General features: G+C 45.4%; 1 protein-coding gene across 7 annotated transcripts in view; it reads left to right on the plus strand.

The window, feature by feature from the left end:
* The first annotated feature begins 2,488 nt into the window (after positions 1-2,488).
* Positions 2,489-22,599, plus strand: part of RSU1 (Ras suppressor protein 1) — a 356,102-nt gene continuing 335,991 nt past the window's right edge. For 2 of the 7 annotated variants that reach the window (XR_004476192.2, XR_004476194.2), the window contains exons 1-2: positions 2,549-2,706; positions 2,951-3,062. Coding sequence is in view for 2 of the 7 variants with exons in the window: in XM_004278605.3 (XP_004278653.1) it covers positions 2,954-3,062 (109 nt within the window). In the remaining 5 variants the exon portion in view is untranslated. Of the gene's footprint in view, positions 2,711-2,950; positions 3,063-22,599 lie in introns of all 7 variants that reach the window. The other 5 variants (XR_004476195.2, XM_033403465.2, XM_004278605.3 and 2 more) reach the window with 4 other exon arrangements.

Below are 22,599 nucleotides of genomic sequence, written 5' to 3' on the forward strand. Positions count from 1 at the left end.
GAACCATTACTAGAAAACTCCTCGATATCCACTCCAGGTTGGACACAGCTTTGAGGGCAGCAGCCCACTGCAGCCCCCTTTGCCTGGCACAGTATTAAAGCTATTCTTTTCTACTTCACCCGAAACTCTGTCTCCGAGAATTAATTCGGTGTCAGGGTACAGACGCAGGATTCGGCTTTAGTGCCTCATGGGGACCAGGCATTTTCCGTGCTCTGTCTTTGCTTGGCCCCCTCTGGGCGCAAAGGCAGAGATAGTACATATTCTGCCAGAGGGAGGTATTGAAGCACACGCTGTGTGTAAGCATGGTGCACTTGGCCGTGACACTGTAGAGGGGATCTTAGCTCTGATAAATATTGACTTTTCCTTGCAGGAATGGCTACATAATTTGCAGGGCCCCTGGTTCAAAAATTATTAACCATTTCAAGCTGGTGATAGCAGAACAATAAACTAACCGTGGGGCCCATCTAAGACTGGAGCTTTGTGTCACTGCACACAGTTTGCATATCCAGGAAGCTGGTCCTGTTTCCAGGTTATAAAAATCTGGAACTTAGGGACACATTTCATTAAGAATGTATGGCTAAAAGTGAAGAGAATGAAAGATTATAAGGGAGTGAAAACAAATTTCTGGAAAACCATAAGTGACTGCAATCATCGGAAGGCAGCCTTGTGATTATAAAACTGGGTTCTAACCTCTGTAGAAACTTAACAAACAGCCCAGGGAAACTTAATGCTAACCTAGGAGGGAAACAAATACACATCAACAACAGAGGAAGAAAGAAACCACACCAGCTATCTAGAAAAATCAGCTGAGACTTCATGCTTAAATACAAAAGGACAACCAGACATCACCAGACAGAGGGAGAGTTACAGCAGCCTGAACGGGAAAGAACGAGATAAACTAACAAGAAAGGGACATGAGAAAACAACTTAGTAAACACGAGAGGTTTAAAAATTGTTATCCTCAGAGATATTTGAGAAGCGTGTGCATTCATGAAGCAAAAGCAGGGCGCTATTAAACAAGAAGGAGGTCGTAAGAAGTATATTTCATTAATAGCCAAAATAATTTTTTAAAATTTAATAGAGCTTTGGAAGATAAAATAGAGAAAATCGCCCAGAACATGAAGTTAAAAAACAAACAAAAAAAAAAAAAAAAAAAAAAGGAAAGGAAATATATGAGGGGACAAAAATGCCCAGCTATTGAAAACCAGCCCAGGAGGCTGCCATCCAATAAGATTTCCAGAAAGGGTGATAAATCAGAGAAAATGGCAGGAAAGAAATTTCAAAGGATAAACAGAAAACAATTTCCCGAGAGGAAGAGAGAAAAGAATCGTCCTCTGAAAAGGACCCAATGAGCCCTAAACAGATTAAGTGAGAAAACACACCCCATCGGAGATATTATGGTGACATTTCAGAACATGACGAATGATAAAAAGATCACAAATGCTTCCCAAGAGAAAACAATATTTCCCTGCAAAGATGAGGAGACCAATATGTTTCTGGGCATCAATACTGAAAGCAGAAGTCAGTGGAACTATGCCATCGAGATTTAGGAGAAACTTCTTTTGAACCTAGAATTCCATGTCAGGCAAATTATCAAAGGTGCGGGCAGAATAAGGACATTTAAAAACATGCAACTACTCAAAATTTGTGCCTCCTATACATCCTTCTAGAGAAAGTTACTTGAGGGTAGTTACTCCAGCAAGATGCCTGCAAGAAATGTCTGTCTCAACCCAGGGACCAAATGAAAAGGAATTATAGATAACTTCTCAGCTGGAAGGACAGAACGAATCAGTCTAAGTTAGAGCAGTAAATTAGAAGGTTCCTAAAGTCTTCAAGAAGTCATTGGATTTCAAGCGGTAGCAAGTAATGAAAAGCTTAAAGGTTACAAGAAGGAAAGGAAAACAGAAATTCTAGTAAAAAGAACAATGAAAACTGTATAAGAAAATCATCATTCAATAGAAAGCTAACTAAGCTATGTCACATCATAAGAACAGAGAAGTCACGTATTTATCTGGTATATTCCCCCTCCTGTGAGCCAGGGGTCCGTGACTGCGACCTGGGCGTCGGGGACACACAGACCACCAAGGAGTTCTTGCTTTGAGAAGCTCACAATATAGCGGGAGGTACAACCTGTGGGGAAGGGACTCAGGGCAGCAACTTCCAGTAAGTGGAACCGCAATTAAAGAAGCAGCACACTGAGAGAAAATTTACTTGTAGTTTCCCCGGGACCCATCCTGGTGTACCACCAGCCCTTCGCAGGCGCTGCCCAAACTTCCCGGCTTCCGCCCACACCACTCTGGCTTCCACCTACAAACTGAGCCTGCGCCGAACTAGTGCGCACGCGCCGACTCCAGTCCAATCGGAATCTCCAACGGGAGGGAGCTAACCTCGGGTGGGGCGGAGTCCCGAGGCAGAACAGCAAACGTGATTGGTCGGCCTCGGGGCACGCATTCTTTTGTGGGCGAGGTCTCGCGCTAAGCCACGTCTAGTAAGCTGTTCTCCTAATTAGGGAACGGTCTGGCGCGGGCGGGGCGAGGAGCTAAGAGTGGCCCGGTGTGCGCCTGCGCCGAGTGCCGGGACAGGGCGTGTTCCTCGTTCGGGTGCTCGTTTTGCACAGACCGAGTGGAGTGCATCTCTCGCCGCGGGAGTGAGCCCTGCAGAAGCCTGTTGTTCCCACGCGCAGCCTGTTAGGTGCAGCCCTCCGCAGTGAGTATGTGTGTGGCGTTGCCCTTGTGTTTGCTTCTCTCTCCGCGGCGGGAACGGTGCTGGACCCTTCCCACTCCCTGTCCCGCCCTCCCCATCCCCCTCCCTGCCCCCGGACCCTGCTTGCGGGTGCCCACTTTCCAAGGCCAGGCGAAAACTGGAGAGTGCCAGCCGAGTGTTTCCTCATTTCTCTCTCTGCAACCTCCTGGCCGTCGCCCACGTGCTGTGTTGTTGTCGTTTGGTACAGGTCATGTCCAAGTCTCTGAAAAAGTTGGTGGAGGAGAGCCGGGAGAAGAACCAGCCGGAAGTGGACATGAGTGACCGGGGCATCTCCAACATGCTGGACGTCAACGGCTTGTGTAAGTTCTCCGGAGGGCCTTCTCGGAGGAGGAGCTGGACGGGTTTATGAGTTTAAGAAGTAGTTGCTGGTGGCGGTGCGAGACGTTGTAGTGGTTTACATCCCACCCGCTGCTTGGCTGCTTGTAAACAGCGCTTGTCGAGGGCTCAGCTCGGAAAGCTTGCAGTCAGAGTTTGTTCTGTCCCAGCTGGAAAACGGACACGAGAGCCAGGTTAAGAATCCCCGGACCGTGGTTGTTAGACCTCATCAGTTCTCCAGGCTGATTGATGGCCTTCGGGTGGACTTACCACACAGTTTACTAAAGAGCCCCTTGGTGTTTTATTTTTTTAATTTATTTTTAATTATTTTTCACTTGGTGTTTTAATGGAAAATTAGTTCTGAATCATTTTTCCATTCTCTTAATATAGTCTCCTATGTAGCCTTGAACAAACGCCCCACGGACATTACCTGATTAAGTGTGTTTGCACCTGGAGCAAGTTAAACGTTTCTTGACTCATTACGCTTTTCTCATTACTCATTACCATCAACCCTTTTTCTGGGTTTATTGTTCTCACTTAGTTCGGGCTTTTGTTACTTCCCCCCTGTGCTATTGTAATGTTTTTCTAACTTTGCCTCTTGCCTCCAGTTTTACTGCCCCTGTTGCTTTCCTGTAACATGCATCTTACTGCAACTCTCTCCTTTAAACCGGGGATTGCAAATTCAGATTCTTCAGGGGCCAGGTGAGGATGGTCATGAATTCCGTAATAGGTATCTCATCTGAATGATGAGATACACCTGCTGCTTAGATCCAAACAGTTGTCACCACTTGGGAACGTTGGCCCAGTGTTGCCAGATTTTTTTTCTCTATGAAGCCAAGAATCCAGATTTTTATATAAAATTTTCTAATTTTTAGATATTGACAGTTAATTCCAACACATTAGAGGTGAAATCAAGCTCTTGTTCAGGTTGATGGTGGCTGAAGTTTGGACCTTCTGGTTGTCCATTACCAATGTAATGCTCCATGTTCCTTGCGATGACCTGCTCCTTTCTGAATCTGACTGCAGCCTACCTTAGCGCCTGTTTCTTCCATGCATCTGGCATCCCAACCATAATGAACCGATGGTCCTTTCTGAGCCAGGGCATTCCTTCTCGTCTTTGTGCCTTTAGAAGTATCGTTTCCTCCCTCTCCACCCGCTTCACCCCAGATCCTTTTACTTAACCTGTCAAGAGTCAGCTCAGACGCCACAGCCTGTGTGAAGCCTTCTCAGTGAAGTTTGGACACACTTTGCTTCATGACCCTTTTTTTTTTTGGTCGCACTGTGTGGGGCCTGCGGCATCTTAGTTCCCCGACCAGGGATCGAACCCGTGTCCCCTGCAGTGGAAGCTCGGAGTCTTAACCACTGGACCGCCAGGGAAGTCCCGCTTCATGACACTTGTTACACAGGATTGTGATGTGTTCTTAATCCAGATGTCTTTCTTCCCCACTGGGAGGCCGAGGGGGAACGAAAGCAGTGCAGTATTCCTGTGTGCCTTATTTATTCTAGTGCCTGGAACACAATAGGTGCTCCGAAATGTTTGACGGATGAAGGAAAGAATGATGGATTAGGCCTGCGAGCTGATGAGATCCAGACCAGGATGTGACACTGGAGAAGAAGGGGGGATGTCCAGGACACCCTAACAGATGACGGATTGCTTGTTAGGCCTGGAGAGAGCAAAGTTAGCGTGAATCCGTGGTTTGCGCCTGGGACAGAGATTGGTGTTGGTGCCATTGATACATCTCTGCAAAAGGCAGGGGGATGAAAAGCTGTAGGTGATTTGCATTTGGTAATCCTTAGGAAGACACCTGCCCTTAAGTTTAGCTTTTGTACGAATTAGCATTTCAGTCTCCTGGTCTGTGCTGGCCTCTCTCAGTAGTAGTGGCTTCGTGGTGGCAGCAGGTGTCTCAGGTGAGGGACTGGCAGTTGCAGATCTGGATGTGTCCCTGTACCGCCCCTGCCCTGCTGGGATCATGATGGTCACTGGGGGCTCAGCTGCGTCAGAGGAAGGGGATGGGGGGAAGAGGATGGAAGCAGGAGGCCTGGCTCGGCTGTGCCCTTGGTCCCACGGGTTTCTGCCCCTCAGGGCTCTTTCTCATGGGCTTAAAAAAAGGTTGCTTTCACTAGAGGAACTTTGTGCTCCTCAGCTTTGAAGAGGATTCTCTATGTAATATTTATAAGTAGGGAGAGTGGTGTAGCTATTTCAGTTCAGTTGCTTTATCTCTTTGAAGCCTTGGCTTTTATTGAAGAAGAAAAGATAGCCACTTGCTTCCTGAAAAAGCTCTTTCCGGTGTAATATTAGGTGCTGGAAAAGCAAGGTCATTCTTAATGTTTTCCCAAAGAAGTCGCTTCAGGAAGAGCAAGAGTGCTTCTTGGGGAGTTTGGTGGAAGTGAATTTGGAAATCCTACCTCCGCAGGCCTCTGGAGTGTGGTAGACCCAGGGAAGGAGTAAAACTCCCCGACTTCTGGACTCTGAGGGTCCCAGGATGCCTTAAGAATCCCATCCTCCACTGGGGCTTATTTATCAGTAGTGTACATAACGTTATGTGTTTTAATATATATTAAAGTATTTGGCGTGATCACCTTAGCTGTAGTATAAGGATTCCCATAGTCTTTTACTTATAAAATTTTAACTGTAATCCTCAGGTTTTACTTATTTGTTTTTGTTTTTTGTTTTTTTTTTTTTGGCCGTGTGGCTTGTGGGATTAGTTCCCCAACCAGGAATGGAACCCGGGCCTCGGCAGTGAAAGCACTGAGTCCTAAGCCCTGGACCGCCAGGGAATTCCCTGAGGTTTTATGTACTAGTATCAAGATGGAACCCAGAGAACAGCTTATTCGCATGGACAGAGAATGGTACTGTATGAAGCCTTCCCTTCATTATCGTTGCTTTGTTTAGTTTCTCCAACGATGAGAAAGAATTAAGCTTTGAAGCTAAGAGTGGTAGTTGTGTACCTATTCTAAGCATAGGAAACAGGCTCCACTTCTGCTTGGGAGAGTTGCGTCTTATAAACGTAGCCCTTTCATTCCTCTGAGACAGTAAGCTGCCTTTAAAAAATGCTTTCAGGAGTTGAGGTACCAAAAGCTTTCTGGCGGGGAAAACTTCATAGGCTGGAGCCAGACATCCAGCAGTCTCTAAAGTTTTCTGTCAGTCCAGCCAGGTTCTGGAGATGCTCAGATCCAACCCTGAGAGGCAGACGTAGTCCAGTGGGACCTGGAGTTGAGTAGACTGGGTTTAGATTGTCCAGGTTTACTTATCGCTGTGTTACTTTAGAGAAGCTACGAAACCGTTCTGAGCCTCAAGTGCCTCATCGTTAGATGGAAACCTAAGTACCCGCTTGGGGGCATGGGTGTACCGCCGAGTGCACTGCTTCCTGTCGAGGGCTTAGCAGCAAGCCAGTACTGAGCGCACAGTGACTGTTAACTGCTCATGTGAATGTCCAGAGAGTGCGTAAGCCTCATACGGAACCAGTCCCAATGCAGTCGATGGCCTCAACGGGGAATAGCCTGCTTAGTGGAACCGGGAAAGGCATCTGTGTGTGTTATGCGTTGACGTTTTCTGTGTGGCTTAACAGAACCTGGTGTGTTTGGCCCTCTTGCCTAGGGTTCCCATAGATTTCGATTGCTGTTTCTTTAAAATGATCGCTCATTTTATTTCTTTTCCTTCATTTTTTTTTTTTCCTGCACAGCACGTAATCTGCTGAAAGCTTCTGGGAGGAATGGTACCAATTTTGTACTTTTTATTAAAGAGACTTCACAGCAGAAACTCTCTCTCATGCAGCAGCTCTTCACCCAGATGATAAAGTTGCTCTTGAAGGGTCCTGTCATCAGCTTTCTGGGAGCAGAGACTCCCATCAGCAGCCAGAGAGACTTTTTTTCATTTCTTTTATTTAAGTCTCTCTGACTTCTTAATCTCTTCACATTTACTGCGCTCTGGGTGTCAAACCTTTATCGGTTTTTTTTTTTGTTGTTGTTGTTTTTCTTCAGGTTAGACTAAAGTATCTCTCAGATAAATTTTATTTTATTATTATTTTAATTTTTATTTTATATTGGAGTATAGTTGATTAACAATGATGTGTTCATTACAGATGTACCACAAAGTGATTCAGTTATACCCATACAAGTATCCATTCTTTTCCAAATTCCTTTCCCATTGAGGTTATTACAGAATATTTTAAAAGAGAAAAATCAGCTGCCTCTGAGGTAGTTGTCTTTCTGAAGGACCCTGCAAAAGAATCAACAGACGTAATCCCGGGTTGGTTATCTGGAGGGGCTGTTAACCCAGGAAGTGGTGATGCCTGCTGGGAATTTTCATCATGATAGGACTTCTTTGGGGGAATGATAGAAGAGCTGGAAAGACCATGTCCCTTTCACTGTGATCTTTATTAAGACCTTTTCTTTTTTTGCTCTCCTGACTTGTGTGTTTAAGCCCACCTTTGTGTTTTTAAACATCTTGGCCTGGGCAGTCCTTACCCTTTCTCTCTCCAGCCACCCTCCTCTCAGCCTTGTGAATTAACGCTTGTTGAGGGAGGAGATGACTTTCTGTCCATGTGACTCCATTCACATGTGTCACCTCCTCCGGGAAGCTCCCCAGGACTAAATTTTAACCCACCATCCCCTCCAGCCTGGCTTAAACGTCTTTTCTGGGCTCTGCGTGTGCACCTCTGTTATTTTTGTACTTGGTGTTTGGGAAAAATTTATTGAAGAAGGTTGCTGTCCTTCTCAGTTAAGAATTCAGGTGCACTGGGGTAGAAAGCGTAGCACAGGAGAGAGGGGGCACACCCTCTGGCTTCATTATAACTTCATCACCTCTTTGAAGGTCCTGTCTCCAAACACAGTGTCACTCTGAGGGCTTCAACACAGGACTTGAGGGGGCCACAGATCAGCCCATCACGTCTGCATCAGAGATTCTAAATGGTACACGTGTGCGTGCTTACGTGGTGTTAAGTGCTTCTCGCATCAGCCTTTGGTGCAGATAATAATCATCAGCGTTTTACAGATGAGCAAACAGAAGGTCGAGAAAGCCCCAGCATCACACGTTAGACACACCGACAGCTTTGTTATGTAACCGTGTGCAGTGTGGTTTCCCACCCCTGGCTCAGGCCTTAAGGAGTGATGCTTTCCAGGGCTAAGCGGGGCTGGCGGGCCTCACCTCATGCCAGTCAGTTTCAGAATTCTTTAAAAACACTGTGCTGGGGGCTTCCCTGGCGGTCCAGTGGTTAAGGCTCCACGCTTCCACTGCAGGGGGCGTGGGATCGATCCCTGGTCGGGGAACTAAGATCCCGCATGCTGTGCAGTGTGGCCAAAAAAAAAAAAAAAAAAAAAGGATGTCGTATTGGTATAAAAACAGACATATACACCAGTGGAATAGAATAGAGAGTCCAGAAATAAATCGTGGCATTAAAAAAACCCAAAAAAACAACACTGTGCTGGGCTAAGAAAAGGCATCATTCTTCCAGTCTGCCAGCTTGGAAGCTTAGGTTTATCACATCGTTGCAGGGCTTTAACTGTCAAATAAAACAGTAGAGGCAACTTGGTCTCTATCTGGTCAGAGTTAACTCTGAACCCTCCCTGTTTCCTTAGGCTTTTCTGAAAAACTATTAATTTTAACTGGGTTTAACGGCAGATGTGAGATTTTTTATACTCTACATTAATTCATTTTTTTCTATCTTCAAACTTAGAACATTAGCTTAAAACCCTCTATGAAGTATGGTGCTGGAGAAGGTTCTCTTGGGGCAGTATTGGTTCATGTATCACAACAGAATAAACCTGAGTTGAATGAAATGGTAACTGTGGTTGTAGTTTACCGGTACGTCATAAAGAGCCTTTGCATTTAATACGTTTCTCTGTGTACCTGTTAACGATTCCTCCGGACTCAGAATAGTTCTTAAGGGTAAAGTGGGCCCAATGAAAGGCACACCTCAGACCAGGTAGTGAACTGGAGGGGCTCTTGGCCTCTTGGTTTCTCAGAGCACAGCACAGAGCAGAGATTGGTGACATGGTGTGTACACCCTCAGTGTACAAGTGGCTGTTCTGCAGATGTTTACATACACAGTTGGTTTTTCAGAGCTGTAAGTATTTCAGTCTTCAGGCCTTGTGAAAGATGCCTATTTAACCTGTTAGTACTCTACAAATTGTGTACTCTTTATTAGAAAAGGATAAAAATAATAGATAATTTTAAAATATCTATGTGGAGCGCATTAATGCACACGCACACGTGTGGCGGGCACTGTACGTGGCCCTTCATGTGGATTATTTCCTTTAAACCTCACAGTTATCATCATCGTCGTCGTCATCCTCGTCACCCAGTTTATAGCACAGAGACGTTGAGAACTTAAGTACCTTTTGCTCTAGGTCACACACTAGTAAGTAGCAGAGTCAGGATTTGCAGCCAGGCACTCAGACTCCAGAAGCTATGTTGTTAGCTCGTGCTTTCTTCCCCCCGCCCCCGTCCCCGTACGCAGACCTCTCACCATTGTGGCCTCTCCCGTTGCGGAGCGCAGGCTCCGGACGCGCAGGCTCAGCGGCCACGGCTCACGGGCCCAGCCGCTCCGCAGCACGTGGGATCCTCCTGGACCGGGGCACGAACCCGCATCCCCTGCATCGGCAGGCGGCCTCCCAACCACTGCGCCACCAGGCGAGCCCCTGCTCATGCTTTCTTGCCTTACTCATGTCACTAATGTTTTTGACAGTCAGGTGCACGTACGAAGGTACAGCCTCTAACTCAGCAAGCATCCACTGAGTGCCTCCTGGTGCTCTGGTCCCGAAAGCCGCGTCCCTGCCCTGTATGGGCTGCTGAGTCTGTATCCGTTGAGGAATGCGTTCAGGGATGCCGACCCTCCTCTGCTCTTGCCCATGGGGCCGAGGAAACAGGAACCTTCTTCTTCCCCAAACACTTAACACACTCTTAAAAAAATCGATTTCAAGAAGCCTTTACTGAAGGCTATCCTATAGATAAGCGCACGTATAACTGTACAGTGTGACAGATTTTCAAAGCAAGAAACAGAACACAGTGGGCATGTCCCAGGCACTAGCCCCTCAGGACAGGGTCCTGACTGACAGCATAGATTCCCTTTGCCTGTTGAGGTGCATCGTTCAAAGGAAAGAGGGTTTACAGTGCACACTCTTTACTCTCTGGTTCTTAACGCTCAGCATCTAGTTCATGAGCTTCATTTGTGTCGTGACACTGGTTCCAGATCCAGGGTGTGACTGCCAAGTTCAGGCGTCCGTTCTGCTGTGGATGGATGTTCGTGTCGCTCCCAGGCTAGGGCTGTCACCCGTAGTGCTGCTGTGACCACGTGAACACACATATTCCTTTCTGTAGGTTACAGACTAGGGGTGGAATTATTGAGTCATGGGGTGTGCTCTTGTGTACGCTTTAAAATGGAAGCAGGAATCACCGAAATGGGGAAGACATTTGAAACTTAGATGTCAGGCAAAGGCTTAACGTTCCTGATGCAGAATGAGCTCTCGCAGAGGTGCTGGTCAGGCCTCCCGAGGTGCTCACTCAGTGCATTGCCCTCTTCCGAGAGAAATCACTCACGCCTTAAGCTTTTCTCTGAGAATTAGCTTGCTCACAGGTTGGTATCATCTATACCAGCTGCTGGCAAACTTGTCTGGTTTTTAGACTCGCCTAGGGAATGTTTAAACATTGCAGTGCTCAGGCTGCACCCCAGACCAGTTCAGGGGGAAACTCTGAATGTGGAGACAGGTGTCAGAAATTTTGCTCTTTAAAATAATATGTTTTCGGGCTTCCCTGGTGGCGCAGTGGTTGAGAGTCTGCCTGCCGATGCAGGGGACGCGGGTTCGTGTCCCGGTCTGGGAAGATCCCACATGCTGCGGAGCGGCTAGGCCCGTGGGCCATGGCCGCTGAGCCTGCGCGTCCGGAGCCTGTGCCGCGCAACGGGAGAGGCCACAACAGTGAGAGGCCCGCGTACCGAAAAAAAAAAAAAAGTTTTCATCCATGCACACCACAGCCTTGCAGCCATGGTCCTTGTTCAAGTGCAAACTGTTCATTTTTGGCCTGTGGGAACCTCTTGTTGGCTCTCGCATCCAGTGGACGTGAGCAAAGAGTAACAAGCTGTCCCCGGTGTGTCTGTGAATTCCTGTCCCGGACCTGGAATCAGCTGTCCTCATAGAAACCCTGTTTTTGTTTGTCTGTCTTAGTGGGCAATATTTTGGGACCACGATCTGGGCTCCAGGGGTGCTCATTATTCCTGGGTCGTTCATGGTCTTTAGGCATTTTTAGCAGACACAGCTAAAAAAAAAACCGTATACACACACACACACACACACACACACACACACGTGTCGCAATATATGTATCTGTAGATGTATACAGATACATATATACACATATATGAAGATTAAAATATCTAACGAGCTCATACTGGAAGGTCCAATTTAAATATGGGACTGTAAGGCTCTTCCTTAACTTCCTTCACACTAGTCTCTACTTTTCTTCCACTCTGAGGATCCTGATTGTCAGGGATACACGTGATGTTAGACTATCTCACAGTTACTTATTTGGTACATTACACACAAATAGCAATGCTACTGTTACCAGCGCCGGTATTGCTGAAAAGAGTCGTTTTGTGCGTATTCTATCCCCATTCTCCTCCTTTTTTTGTTTGTTGTATTATATACTTCACTGTTTTTTACAGCAGTTTCCCCTATTGTTAACATCTGGCATTCATTCGAGTGATACTTTGGTTGCAGTTGATGAAGCAGCATCGATACATTATTATTCACTAAAATCCACAGTTTGCATTGTTGTCCGCTGGTTGTGCTGTAACACACTATGGCTTTTAACAGATGCATAATATCCTACAGAGTAGTTTCACTGTCCTCAATACCCTCTGTGTTCTACTTATTTTTCCCTCTCTTCCTCATCACCTCCTGTTGAACCCCAGGCAACCACTGAAATTTTATGTCTCTATAGTTTTGCCTTTCCCAGAATGTGATATAGTTGAAATCGTACAGTACGTAATCTTTACAGAAAGCCTTCTTTGACTTAGCAATATGAGTTTAAGTTTCTTCTGTGTCTTGTCTTGGCTCCGTAGCTCGTATTTTTTTGTTATTGGTTAAAATTCCATTGTCTGAATGCACCACAGTTTTTTTGTCCTTTCACATATTGAAGGACATCGTTGGTTGCTGTCACATTTTGTCAGTTTGCCGCTGTAAACATCCATGTGCAGATTTTTGTGTGAACATAGTTTTTTGACTCTTTTGGGTAAATGCAAAGGAACAGAATTGCTGGATCGTATGGTAAGAGTATTTTTGGTGTAATAAGAAACCACTGTCTTCCGAAGTGGCCGCACCATGTCGTACATCCCCCGGCAACGAATGAGAGTTCCTGTGGCTCCACACCCTTGTCAACGTTTGGTGCTGTCAGTGTTCTGGATTTTGCCCATTCTGATAGGTGTGTAGCGGTATCTCGTTGTTTTCAATGGGCAGTTCCTTAATGGCGTGTCATGTGGAAAATCTTTTCATATGCTTGTTTGCCCTCTGTATATCTGTTAAGTTCTTTGGCCCACTTTTTAATTGGGATGTTTGTTTTCTTATTGTTGGATTTAAAAAGTTCTTTGTGTATTTTGGAAAGAAGTCCTATATCAGATGTGTGTTTTGCAAAACTGTGGTCTTAGTCTGTAGCTCTTGTTTCCCTTTTATTAACATTGTCTTTCACAGAGGAGAAGTTTTTAATTTTAATGAAGTCCCAGCCAGTTAATACCTTTTTTTTTTTTTTTGATAGTGCTTTTGGTGTTGTATCTAAGGAGTCATTACCAGATCAAGGGCTGCCTAGGTTTTCTCCTGTGTTGTATTCTAGGACTTTACGCTTTTGCATTTTACACTATGAACCACTTTGAGTCAATATTTGTCAAAGGTGTAAGTTCTGTGTCTAGATTCTTTTTTTTTTTCTTATGTAGATGTCAAATTCCAGCACCGTTTGTTGAGAAGATTATCCTTTTTCCATTGAATTGCCCTTGCTCCTTTGTCAGAGACCAGTTGACTCTATTTGTGTGGGTCTGTTTCTGCGCACTCTTCTGTGCCAGTGATGTCTTTGTGTTTTTCAATTAGTGGCTGTGGATTTATATAGTAAGTTTTGAGTTGGGACGTGTCAATTTTCTGAGTTTGTTTTTCTTTTTCAATATTTTATTGCTGTTTTGGGTCTTCCCATATAAATTCTAGAATCGGTTTGTCGCCATTCACAAAATAAACTTGCTGTGGTTTTCATTGGGATTGCACTGAATCTCTAGATCAAGTTAGGAAGAACGGGGTAGCCAGGGGTGGGACTGAACGTTCCAAGCCCGGGCAACCAGCCCCCATCCTTTAGAAACTTCTGAAAGTCGCCTCATTAACATAACAAAGACGCCTTTGTTTAGATTCATTGTGGTAAAGCCTCCTGTTTGGGTGTTGTTTAATACCTCTAGAGTTGATATAAGGAGAGAGTATTGTGTCCTGACTCAAAGCACCGACTTTGGAGCCATGGTCCTTATTAATTATCCCACTTTGCCCTTTATTTGTAACATGCCCTTAGATCACTTCCTGTCTTTGTACGTCAATTTCCTCATTGATAAAATGGGAAACATCTGCTGCCCCTCAAATAAAGGATGAGTGTGTGTAGTACCTGATGCAGAGTAGGTACCTCAGAATGATCCTCAGGGCCAGTCGTTAGGACATTTAGCATTTGTTACGCTGAGGCACCGGCTGTTCTCTGTGGGGCAGCGGGTCTGGGGCTGAAGAGTCTAATGGGCCTTTGGGCGGGAGTGGAGGCGTGGATGCCCTCAGGGGCACATCTGTTTGCTGGATCTGCGTGTGTGGCCGGGAGAGAGGCAGGTGGCAGAGGCTGGGGCAGGATTGTGGGAAGAGATGGAGGGGGACCCCGTGGATGATCAGAAAACAGGTACCGAGATTTGAGCGGGGGGCAGCTGATGACAGGTGTCAGTCCAGTAGACTAGGGATCTGGGACTGGACAAGGTTGCCCTTGGAGGTCAGGGTAAGGGGTGGCTTGGGGGGAGCAGACGATGGCCAGGGCAAAAGCAATGAAGGGCGGCCTGCAAGGCCACATCGCGTGCTGGGTGTGGGTGCTGGCTGGTGGCCCAGCGGCCCTCAGACACGCGGTGCCTGTCAGAGGACCTACAGCGCTTTGAGCTCGGAGAGCCACCCGGCCCTGTGGAAGAAGGTCAGAGATTCTGGGTCTTCCTGCTTCTGAAGCCACCAGGGAAAAACATGGCTCTTGGGTTGAGGGTAAGAAGCGTGGAGGGAGGTTGATCAGGGGGCAGAGAGAAGCCCACCCTCAGCTCCCACGCAGCGGCCTTCTCTCTTGGCAGGAACACAGGGAAGGTGAGAACAGAGCGGTTGGTCTGAAGTGGAAGGTGTGCAAGTATGACGTTGCCCATCTTCATTTTGGGGGAAAAATGAACCAATGGACTAAGGCTCCTTTTTATCTTATTTGTATTTGCCTAGTAGAAAAATACGGTCAGAACTAATCAGATTCTTGTTGGGAAACAGCTTTTAAAGGGTCCTGTCTACTTACTAGTGCTGAAACCTCAGGCAGGTTACCTAACCTCTCTGGGCCTCATTTTTCTCACCTAAAATTGGGAGGGAGGGTGGGCTTCCCTGGTGGCACAGTGGTTAAGAATCCGCCTGCCAATGCAGGGGACAAGGCTTGAAGCCCTGGTCCGGGAAGATCACACATGCCGCGGAGCAACTAAGCCCGTGTGCCACAACTACTGAGCCTGCGCTCTAGAGCCCGTGAGCCACAACTACTGAAGCCCACGCGCCTAGAGCCCATGCTCTGCAACAAGAGAAGCCACCGCAATGAGAAGCCCGTGCACCGCAACGAAGAGTAGCCCCCACTTGCCCCAACTAGAGAAAGCCCGCACGCAGCAACAAAGACCCAACACAGCCAAAAATGAATTTAAAAAAAATGCAAAAGAAGAAAACTAAAATTAGGAGGGAGGCAGAGAGTAATAGTGCTGTCTGTTAGCATTATTGTGAGGAATACATGAGGTAATAAAGTTCTTAGAACCGTGGCCACCACATTTTAAGTGTTTGGTAAACATTAGCTGTTGTGGTTACTCTTTTATTTTAACATTTTTTTAACATCTTTATTGGAGTATAATTGATTTACAGTGGTGTGTTAGTTTCTGCTTTGTAACAAAATGCATCAGCTATATGTATACATATGTCCCCATATTTCCTCCCTCTTGCGTCTCCCTCCCACCCTCCCTATCCCACGCCTCTAGGTGGTCACAAAGCACGAAGCTGATCTCCCTGTGCTATGCGGTGGCTTCCCACTAGCTATCTGTTTTACATTTGGTAGTGTATGTATGTCCATGCCACTCTCTCACTTTGTCCCAGCTTACCCTTCCCCCTCCCCGTGTCTCAAATCCATTCTCTATGTCTGTGTCTTTATTCCTGTCCTGCCCCTAGGTTCTTCAGAACCATTTTTTAATTTAGAGTCCAGGTATATGTGTTAGCATACAGTATTTGTTTTTCTCTTTCTGACTTACTTCACTTTGTAGGACAGACTCTTGGTCCATCCACTGCACTACAAATAACTCAATTTCGTTTCTTTATATGGCTGAGTAATATTCCATTGTATATATGTGCCACATCTTCTTTATCCATTCATCTGTCAATGGACACTTAGGTTGCTTCCATATCCTGGCTATTGTAAACAGAGCTGCAGTGAACATTGTGGTACCTGACTCTTTGAATTATGGTTTTCTCTGGGTATATGCCCAGTAGTGGGATTGCTGGGTCATATGGTAGTTCTGTTTTTAGTTTTCTAGGGAACCTCCGTATTGTTCTCCATAGTGGCTGTATCACTTTACATTCCCACCAACAGTGCAAGAGGGTTATCTTTTCTCCACACCCTCTCCAGCATTTATTGTTTGTAGATGTTTTGATGATGGCCATTCTGACTGGTGTGAGGTGATACCTCATTGTAGTTTTGATTTGCATTTCTCTAATGATTAGTGATATTGAGCATCCTTTCATGTGTTTGTTGGCAATCTGTATATCTTCTTTGGAGAAATGTCTATTTAGGTCTTCTGCCCATTTTTGGATTGGGCTGTTTGTTTTTTTGATATTGAGCTGCATGAGCTGCTTGTAAATTTGGAGATTAATCCTTTGTCAGTTGCTTCATTTGCAAATATTTTCTCGCATTCTGAGGGTTGTCATTTTGTCTTTTTTATGGTCTCCTTTGCTGTGCAAAAGCTTTTAAGTTTCATTAGGTCCCATTTGTTTATTTTTATTTCCATTTCTCTAGGAGGTGGGTCAAAAAGGATCTTGCTATGATTTATGTCATAGAGTGTTCTGCCTATGTTTTCCTCTAAGAGTTTTATAGTGTCTGGCCTTACATTTAGGTCTTTAATCCATTTTGAGTTTATTTCTGTGTATGGTGTTAGGGAGTGTTCTAATTTCATTCTTTTACATGTAGCTGTCCAGTTTTCCCAGCACCACTTATTGAAGAGGCTGTCTTTTCTCCATTGTATATTCTTGCTTCCTTTATCAAAGATAAGGTGACCATATGTGCGTGGGTTTATCTCTGGGCTTTCTATCCTGTTCCATTGATCTATCTTTCTGTTTTTGTGCCAGCACCATACTGTCTTGATTACTGTATCTTTGTAGTATAGTCTGAAGTCAGGGAGCCTGATTCCTACAGCTCTGTTTTTCTTTCTCAAGATTGCTTTGGTTATTTGGGGTCTTTTGTGTTTCCATACAAATTGTGAAATTTTTTGTTCTAGTGCTGTGAAGAATGCCCTTGGTAGTTTGAGAGGGATTGCATTGAATCTTTAGATCACTTTGGGTAGTATAGTCATTTTCACAATGTTGATTCTTCCAATCCAAGAACATAGTATATCTTCCCATCTGTTTGTATCATCTTTAATTTCTTTCATCACTGTCTTATAGTTTTCTGCATACAGGTCTTTTGTCTCCTTAGGTAGGTTTATTCCTAGGTATTTTATTCTTTTTGTTGCAGTGGTAAATGGGAGTGTGTCCTTAATTTCTCTTTCAGATTTTTCATCATTAGTGTATAGGAATGCAAGAGATTTCTGTGCATTAATTTTGTATCCTACTACTCTACCAAATTCATTGATTAGCTGTAGTAGTTTTCTGGTGGCATCTTTAGGATTCTCTATGTATAGCACCATGTCATCTGCAAACAGTGACAGTTCTACTTCTTTCCAATTTGCATTCCTTTTATTTATTTTTCGTCTCCGATTGCTGTGGCTAAAACTTCCAAAACTATGTCGAATAATAGTGGTGAGAGTGGGCAGCCTTGTCTTGTTCCTGATCTTAGAGGAAATGGTTTCAGTTTTTCACCATTGAGAATGATGTTGGCTGTGGGTCTGTCATATATAGCTTTTATTATGTTGAGGTAGGTTCCCTCTATGCCTACTTTCTGGAGAGTTTTTATCATAAATGGGTGTGGAATTTTGTCCAAAGCTTTCTCTGCATCTATTGAGATGATCATATGGTTTTTCTTCTTCAGTTTGTTAATATGGTGTATCACGTTGATTGATTTGCGTATATTGAAGAATCCTTGCATTCCTGGAATAAGCCTCACTTGATCATGGTGTATGATCCGTTTAATGTGCTGTTGGATTCTGTTTGCTAGTATTTTGTTGTGGATTTTTGCATCTATGTTCATCAGTGATATTGGCCTGTAGTTTTCTTTCTTTGTGACATCCTTGTCTGGTTTTGGTATCAGGGTGATAGTGGCCTCGTAGAATGAGTTTGGGAGTGTTCCTTCCTCTGCTATATTTTGGAAGAGTTTGAGAAGGATAGGTGTTAGCTCTTCTCTAAGTGTTTGATAAAATTTGTCTGTGAAGCCATCCGGTCCTGGGCTTTTGTTTGTTGGAAGGTTTTTAATCACAGTTTCAATTTCAGTGCTTGTGATTGGTCTGTTTACATTTTCTCTTTCTTCCTGGTTCAGTCTCAGAAGGTTGTGCTTTTCTAAGAATTTGTCCGTTTCCCAGGCTGTCCATTTTATTGGCATAGAGTTGCTTCTAGTAGTCTCTCATGATCCTTTGTGTTTCGGCAGTGTCAGTTGTTATATTTTAACATTTTTTATTCTAATGAGTGGTTATAAAGTCCCCAGTGTTGCATATTGATGTAGGAGGCATTACATGTATATTAGTTCTTTCTTTTCTTCTCTCTTCTGTGTTTCTCACAGAATCGAATTCAGCTTTTCATTTTAAACATGAGGAACTGCGCTCTAGAGAAATCCAGCGATTTTTTTATTTTCCTCAGTATTCTCATGGAATTACAGTCTGGGTCTCACACTGCTTTAAACTTGGTATTCTAGCTGTGCTCGAGGCCCTCTATGTAACTGTCATGTATCTTCAGGATAGAAAGGACTTTCCACTCTGGTTTATACTCTTTAATGATAGGCATTTCCACCATCTTGAAAAGAACACTCCCCCGAGGTGTGAGTATTGTTTTTCCAGTTTAGGAAGAATAAGCTCAAGAGGTAGAATCTGGAAGCCTTGGTTAGAGTCTCAGTTCTGATTCTGGGGGAGTGGGGAGTTTGTGGGGAACCCTAGGAAAATCACTTTACCTCTGGGCCACAGTTTCCTTATCTGTAAATTGAGGAGCTGAAGCTTTTTCCTATAACTGATTTCTAAAAGTACACCTATTTTAGGTTGCACAGTTAAAACAGTTTATGCTAGAAAAATTATTCAATACAGACAAGTAAAAAAAAAAAAAAAAAAAACTGGGTTAGGGGGAGAAGGTAGGTATGTAGATATAGAATAAAACTGACTCTGGACCTGGAAGCTCTTACTCACCCTGAAAAAACTTTGCAGCACTTGCCTTTTTTTTTTTTGCGCGGTACGCGGGCCTCTCACTGCTGTGGCCTCTCCCGTTGCGGAGCACAGGCTCCGGACGCGCAGGCTCAGCGGCCATGGCTCACGGGCCCAGCCGCTCCGCGGCATGTGGGATCTTCCCGGACCGGGGCACGAACCCGTGTCCCCTGCATCGGCAGGCGGACTCTCAACCACTGCGCCACTAGGGAAGCCCTGCAGCATTTCCCTTTTAACGGGAGTTTCGAATCCGCTTACCTCCTTGTGGTGCTGACATTCTGCCTTGTGTTGTGGTTTTTTATCGTCTCCCCTCATTACAGAGTAAGCTCCTTGACGGCAGTGCCTGTGTCTCACGGGTATTCTGTCTTTGTCAACATAACTAAGTACAGTGCGCTGCAAACAGTTTGTAACTCCCTGAGCCTTCCTTCATGTCATCTTCCTCATTCCCCAAGAGCAGTGAACAACCGTGAACCTTAGGCAGCTCACTGTATTTTCCTCTTTAATTCTCCCAGACATCTTCAAAATTAAAAATTTTTCTTTGTCCTTTTTCCTGAAGGAGAGACTGTAAAGTGATGTGTTTGGATGGGAAGGATGTGGGCTTCATGTCGTCAATGACACGGTGCCTTGGGTCCAGCGTCTTTTGACTTAATGTCCCAGTAGACACAGAAGCCTCAGTCAGTGACCAGCTCATGGCGGTTCTCAGCACGTGTGAATTCTCTGCTCTTATTTACGTAAAGGAAGACGTATCACATTGTTAAAAATCATCACATATGATAAATTGCTTTCTGTTGAATGAAAAAGCAATTAATCATGCTTGAGTGACCATTTATGTGCAAATAGGACTCAGTCAAGTAACCAGTTTTGAAAACTTGCTACCAAAGAGTTTCCACCTCACCACAGTAGTTGGTTGGGGAGGAAAGGAAAGCTTTCATACCCTGGTGATTTTTTTTTTTCCCCCTGAAGTTTTAAATTATGAACAAAATTCAAAAGAAATGTTCTTTTATGATTCTGGGTGTGTTGATGAATACGATATTTGTATTACACCTTGGTATCAAACGTTTTATTGTCTGCCTTCACTTAAATATACTGTCAGAAGCTGCATGCTTAAGATCTGAATCTGCATCCTTCTAGCAGGGGTGCAGTAACTTCAGCGTGTGACGCGGACAGGCGTTTCAACCATGCATCTTGGAGACACGGGACCCAGAGTGGTCAGCGTGGCTGCGTGGTGCTCACGTGCGGCCTCTCCCGCAGCCCCGCCGAGTCTCTGAATCTGGGTTACTTAGGGCTGTCGCTGTTTCTAGCCTACCGGGAGCCCAAATGGAAAAGCCTTTGGGATCATCCTGTATTTTCAGTTCGAATGAATTCTTCTTTGTAGTCAACAACTTTGGGAGGAATTGAATTCACAGAGGGTACCGTTTGCAGTGTAATCTGCAGACTTGCCCCGAATTTGGAGGCTGCCCACCCTGGAATTGTAACACAAGTCAAAGGTGACCCTCTTTGAACATCCCAGAGGGTATGGCTGTTCTCCCACTGCAATATTTGATAGCTCAAGAGCTGTCAAAAAAGGGTAAACTAGGGACTTCCCTGGCAGTCCAGTGGTTAAGACGCTGCACTTCCAATGCAAGGGGCCGTGGGTTCGATCCCTGGTGGGGGAACTAAGATCCCGCATGCCGTGTGGCGAGACCAAACAAAATAGTAAACCATTTGTCTTCTGAAGGTAGTGGTGTCTTTCCGATTCCTTCCATGGGAGCGCAGCCTGTGAAATGAACTGACGGTTACAATCCAGGTTTTGGTGGCCAGTGTTCTAGAATCTTTCATCGGGAACCCAAAGATGCCCAATTCTGACCTGCGACGAGGCGGCAGAAACTTTCAAGTCCCGTTACCACTGTGTGCGTTTCCAAGACTCGCTCCCCTTGTCTCATCCTGGCTGTGTCTTTTCCCCTGGATAGCAACGTCACTCCGTGAAGCTAGAACTTTTATCCTTTCTAACGTGCCTCCAGAGGAGTAACTTGCTTCTGATTGCCAGACTGGAGGCTGGAGAGACAGGCACATCGCTGTGATATGGTGGGTTCTTTCGAAAGGAGGTCCGCCACGTCATCATCTGGTGCTGCGGATTTCATCCTGCTTCCTTTCCTCACACTGTCTACTTGATGCTGGAGAAGAAGGAAAGAAAAAAAAAGACTGTGTCTGTTTTAAAAAAATAACATCTGCTTCCACGTTTTATCTAGAAACCATGATTCTTTTTCTAGGAGTGTTAGCTAGTCCTTTGATTTTTCTGAATATATTCCATTGCAGTACCGCCTGCTCAGTCCAGGCCCGTGTCTTCTCTGTTTTCCATCTCTTCACTCAGATAAGCCTGGAATTGCTTCCATAACCTCTCATTTCCATATATCCTCCAAGTCCAGTTTCAGTGCCTTAAAGCATTTTTGGACGTGTCATCCCACAGTAAATGATGTCTCCTTTTTTTTTTTTTTTGACTGTGCCACAGGGCTTAGCTCCCCGACCAGGGATCGAACCCTGGCCCCCTGCAGTGGCAGCGTGGAGTCCTAACCACTGGACCGCCAGGGAAGTCCCTGTGATGTCTCCTTCTAATCTCCCATTATCCTTTCCGATACGCTTCTCTTGTGCCCACGATCCTTTTATATTTTGCAGTTTAGGACTTTGGTGCGTATTCTGTGTTACCTAAATTGAGGGACTGTATGGCATATCATGCAAACCAGGGGAGTTTTGAGAGGGCAAGTGGGCGTAATCCAGGACCGTCCCAGTCTCATGAGGATGTACTGTTGACGTTACTTCTAACAGGATCTCCGAGGAAGAGACCATCGACACTCTGAGCGTGCCTGGTAAATATCCGGTTGTGGCTCGCGGGCTCAGTAGTTGTGGCACGTGGGCTCAGTAGTTGTGGCTCGCGGGCTGTATAGCGCAGGCTCAGTAGTTGCGGCGCACGGGCTTAGTTGCTCCGCGGCATGTGGGATCTTCCCGGACCAGGGCTCGAACCCGTGTCCCTTGCACTGGCAGGTGGATTCCTCACCACTGCGCCACCAGGGAAGTCCCCACATACCGTTTCTAAAGGCTGAAGACAGAATGGTATCCGAGGCATGGCAGCAGTCAACTGAGTATGCCAACGCGTTTTCTCAGTTATTTAGCTGACCTTTGGAAGTGCATTCGACTTAGAAAATGCCCGGCAGTGCATGGTTTAATATCGCTTTAGGAAGTTTAATAACAGTTTGTTGTCACTGTTCTGGTGCCACTGCAACCTGACAGTTCCTGGCTGGCAGGACCGTAAGGTATGATATTCCTGCAGCGGGAGATTTCCCAGTGTGCGGTTAGGGTTAGCAGGGCAGGTCAGTGGGGACAGCCTCATTCCATTTCACCCACATGATTGACTAGGGTGGCTATTGTACTTTTAAATAAGCCATTCTATTCTGCTAGACCTTTTCTCCTTTTTTAACACTGCAGTTTCCATAGGAAACCCACAATGGACTCACCACGGCCAAGTGGAGGGGAGTGGCAGGTTGCATGAATATGTCCGTTGGTCCTTGGTCTTTGCCTGTCGCAGGCTTTGTGATTGATTCTGTGATTTCAATTCTGTCCAACTTAACTGCTCTCCCCGCAGACCCAGCCTGGAGTCCTTTGTTGCCCTAAACATTTCCTCACAGATCTTTTATTAACTTTTTCTTTTCTGCTCTAATTTTTCTCCCTCTTACCTACT

Source organism: Orcinus orca, chromosome 2, assembly GCF_937001465.1.
Source record: "Orcinus orca chromosome 2, mOrcOrc1.1, whole genome shotgun sequence".
In the NCBI taxonomy this organism is placed as follows: domain Eukaryota; kingdom Metazoa; phylum Chordata; class Mammalia; order Artiodactyla; family Delphinidae; genus Orcinus; species Orcinus orca.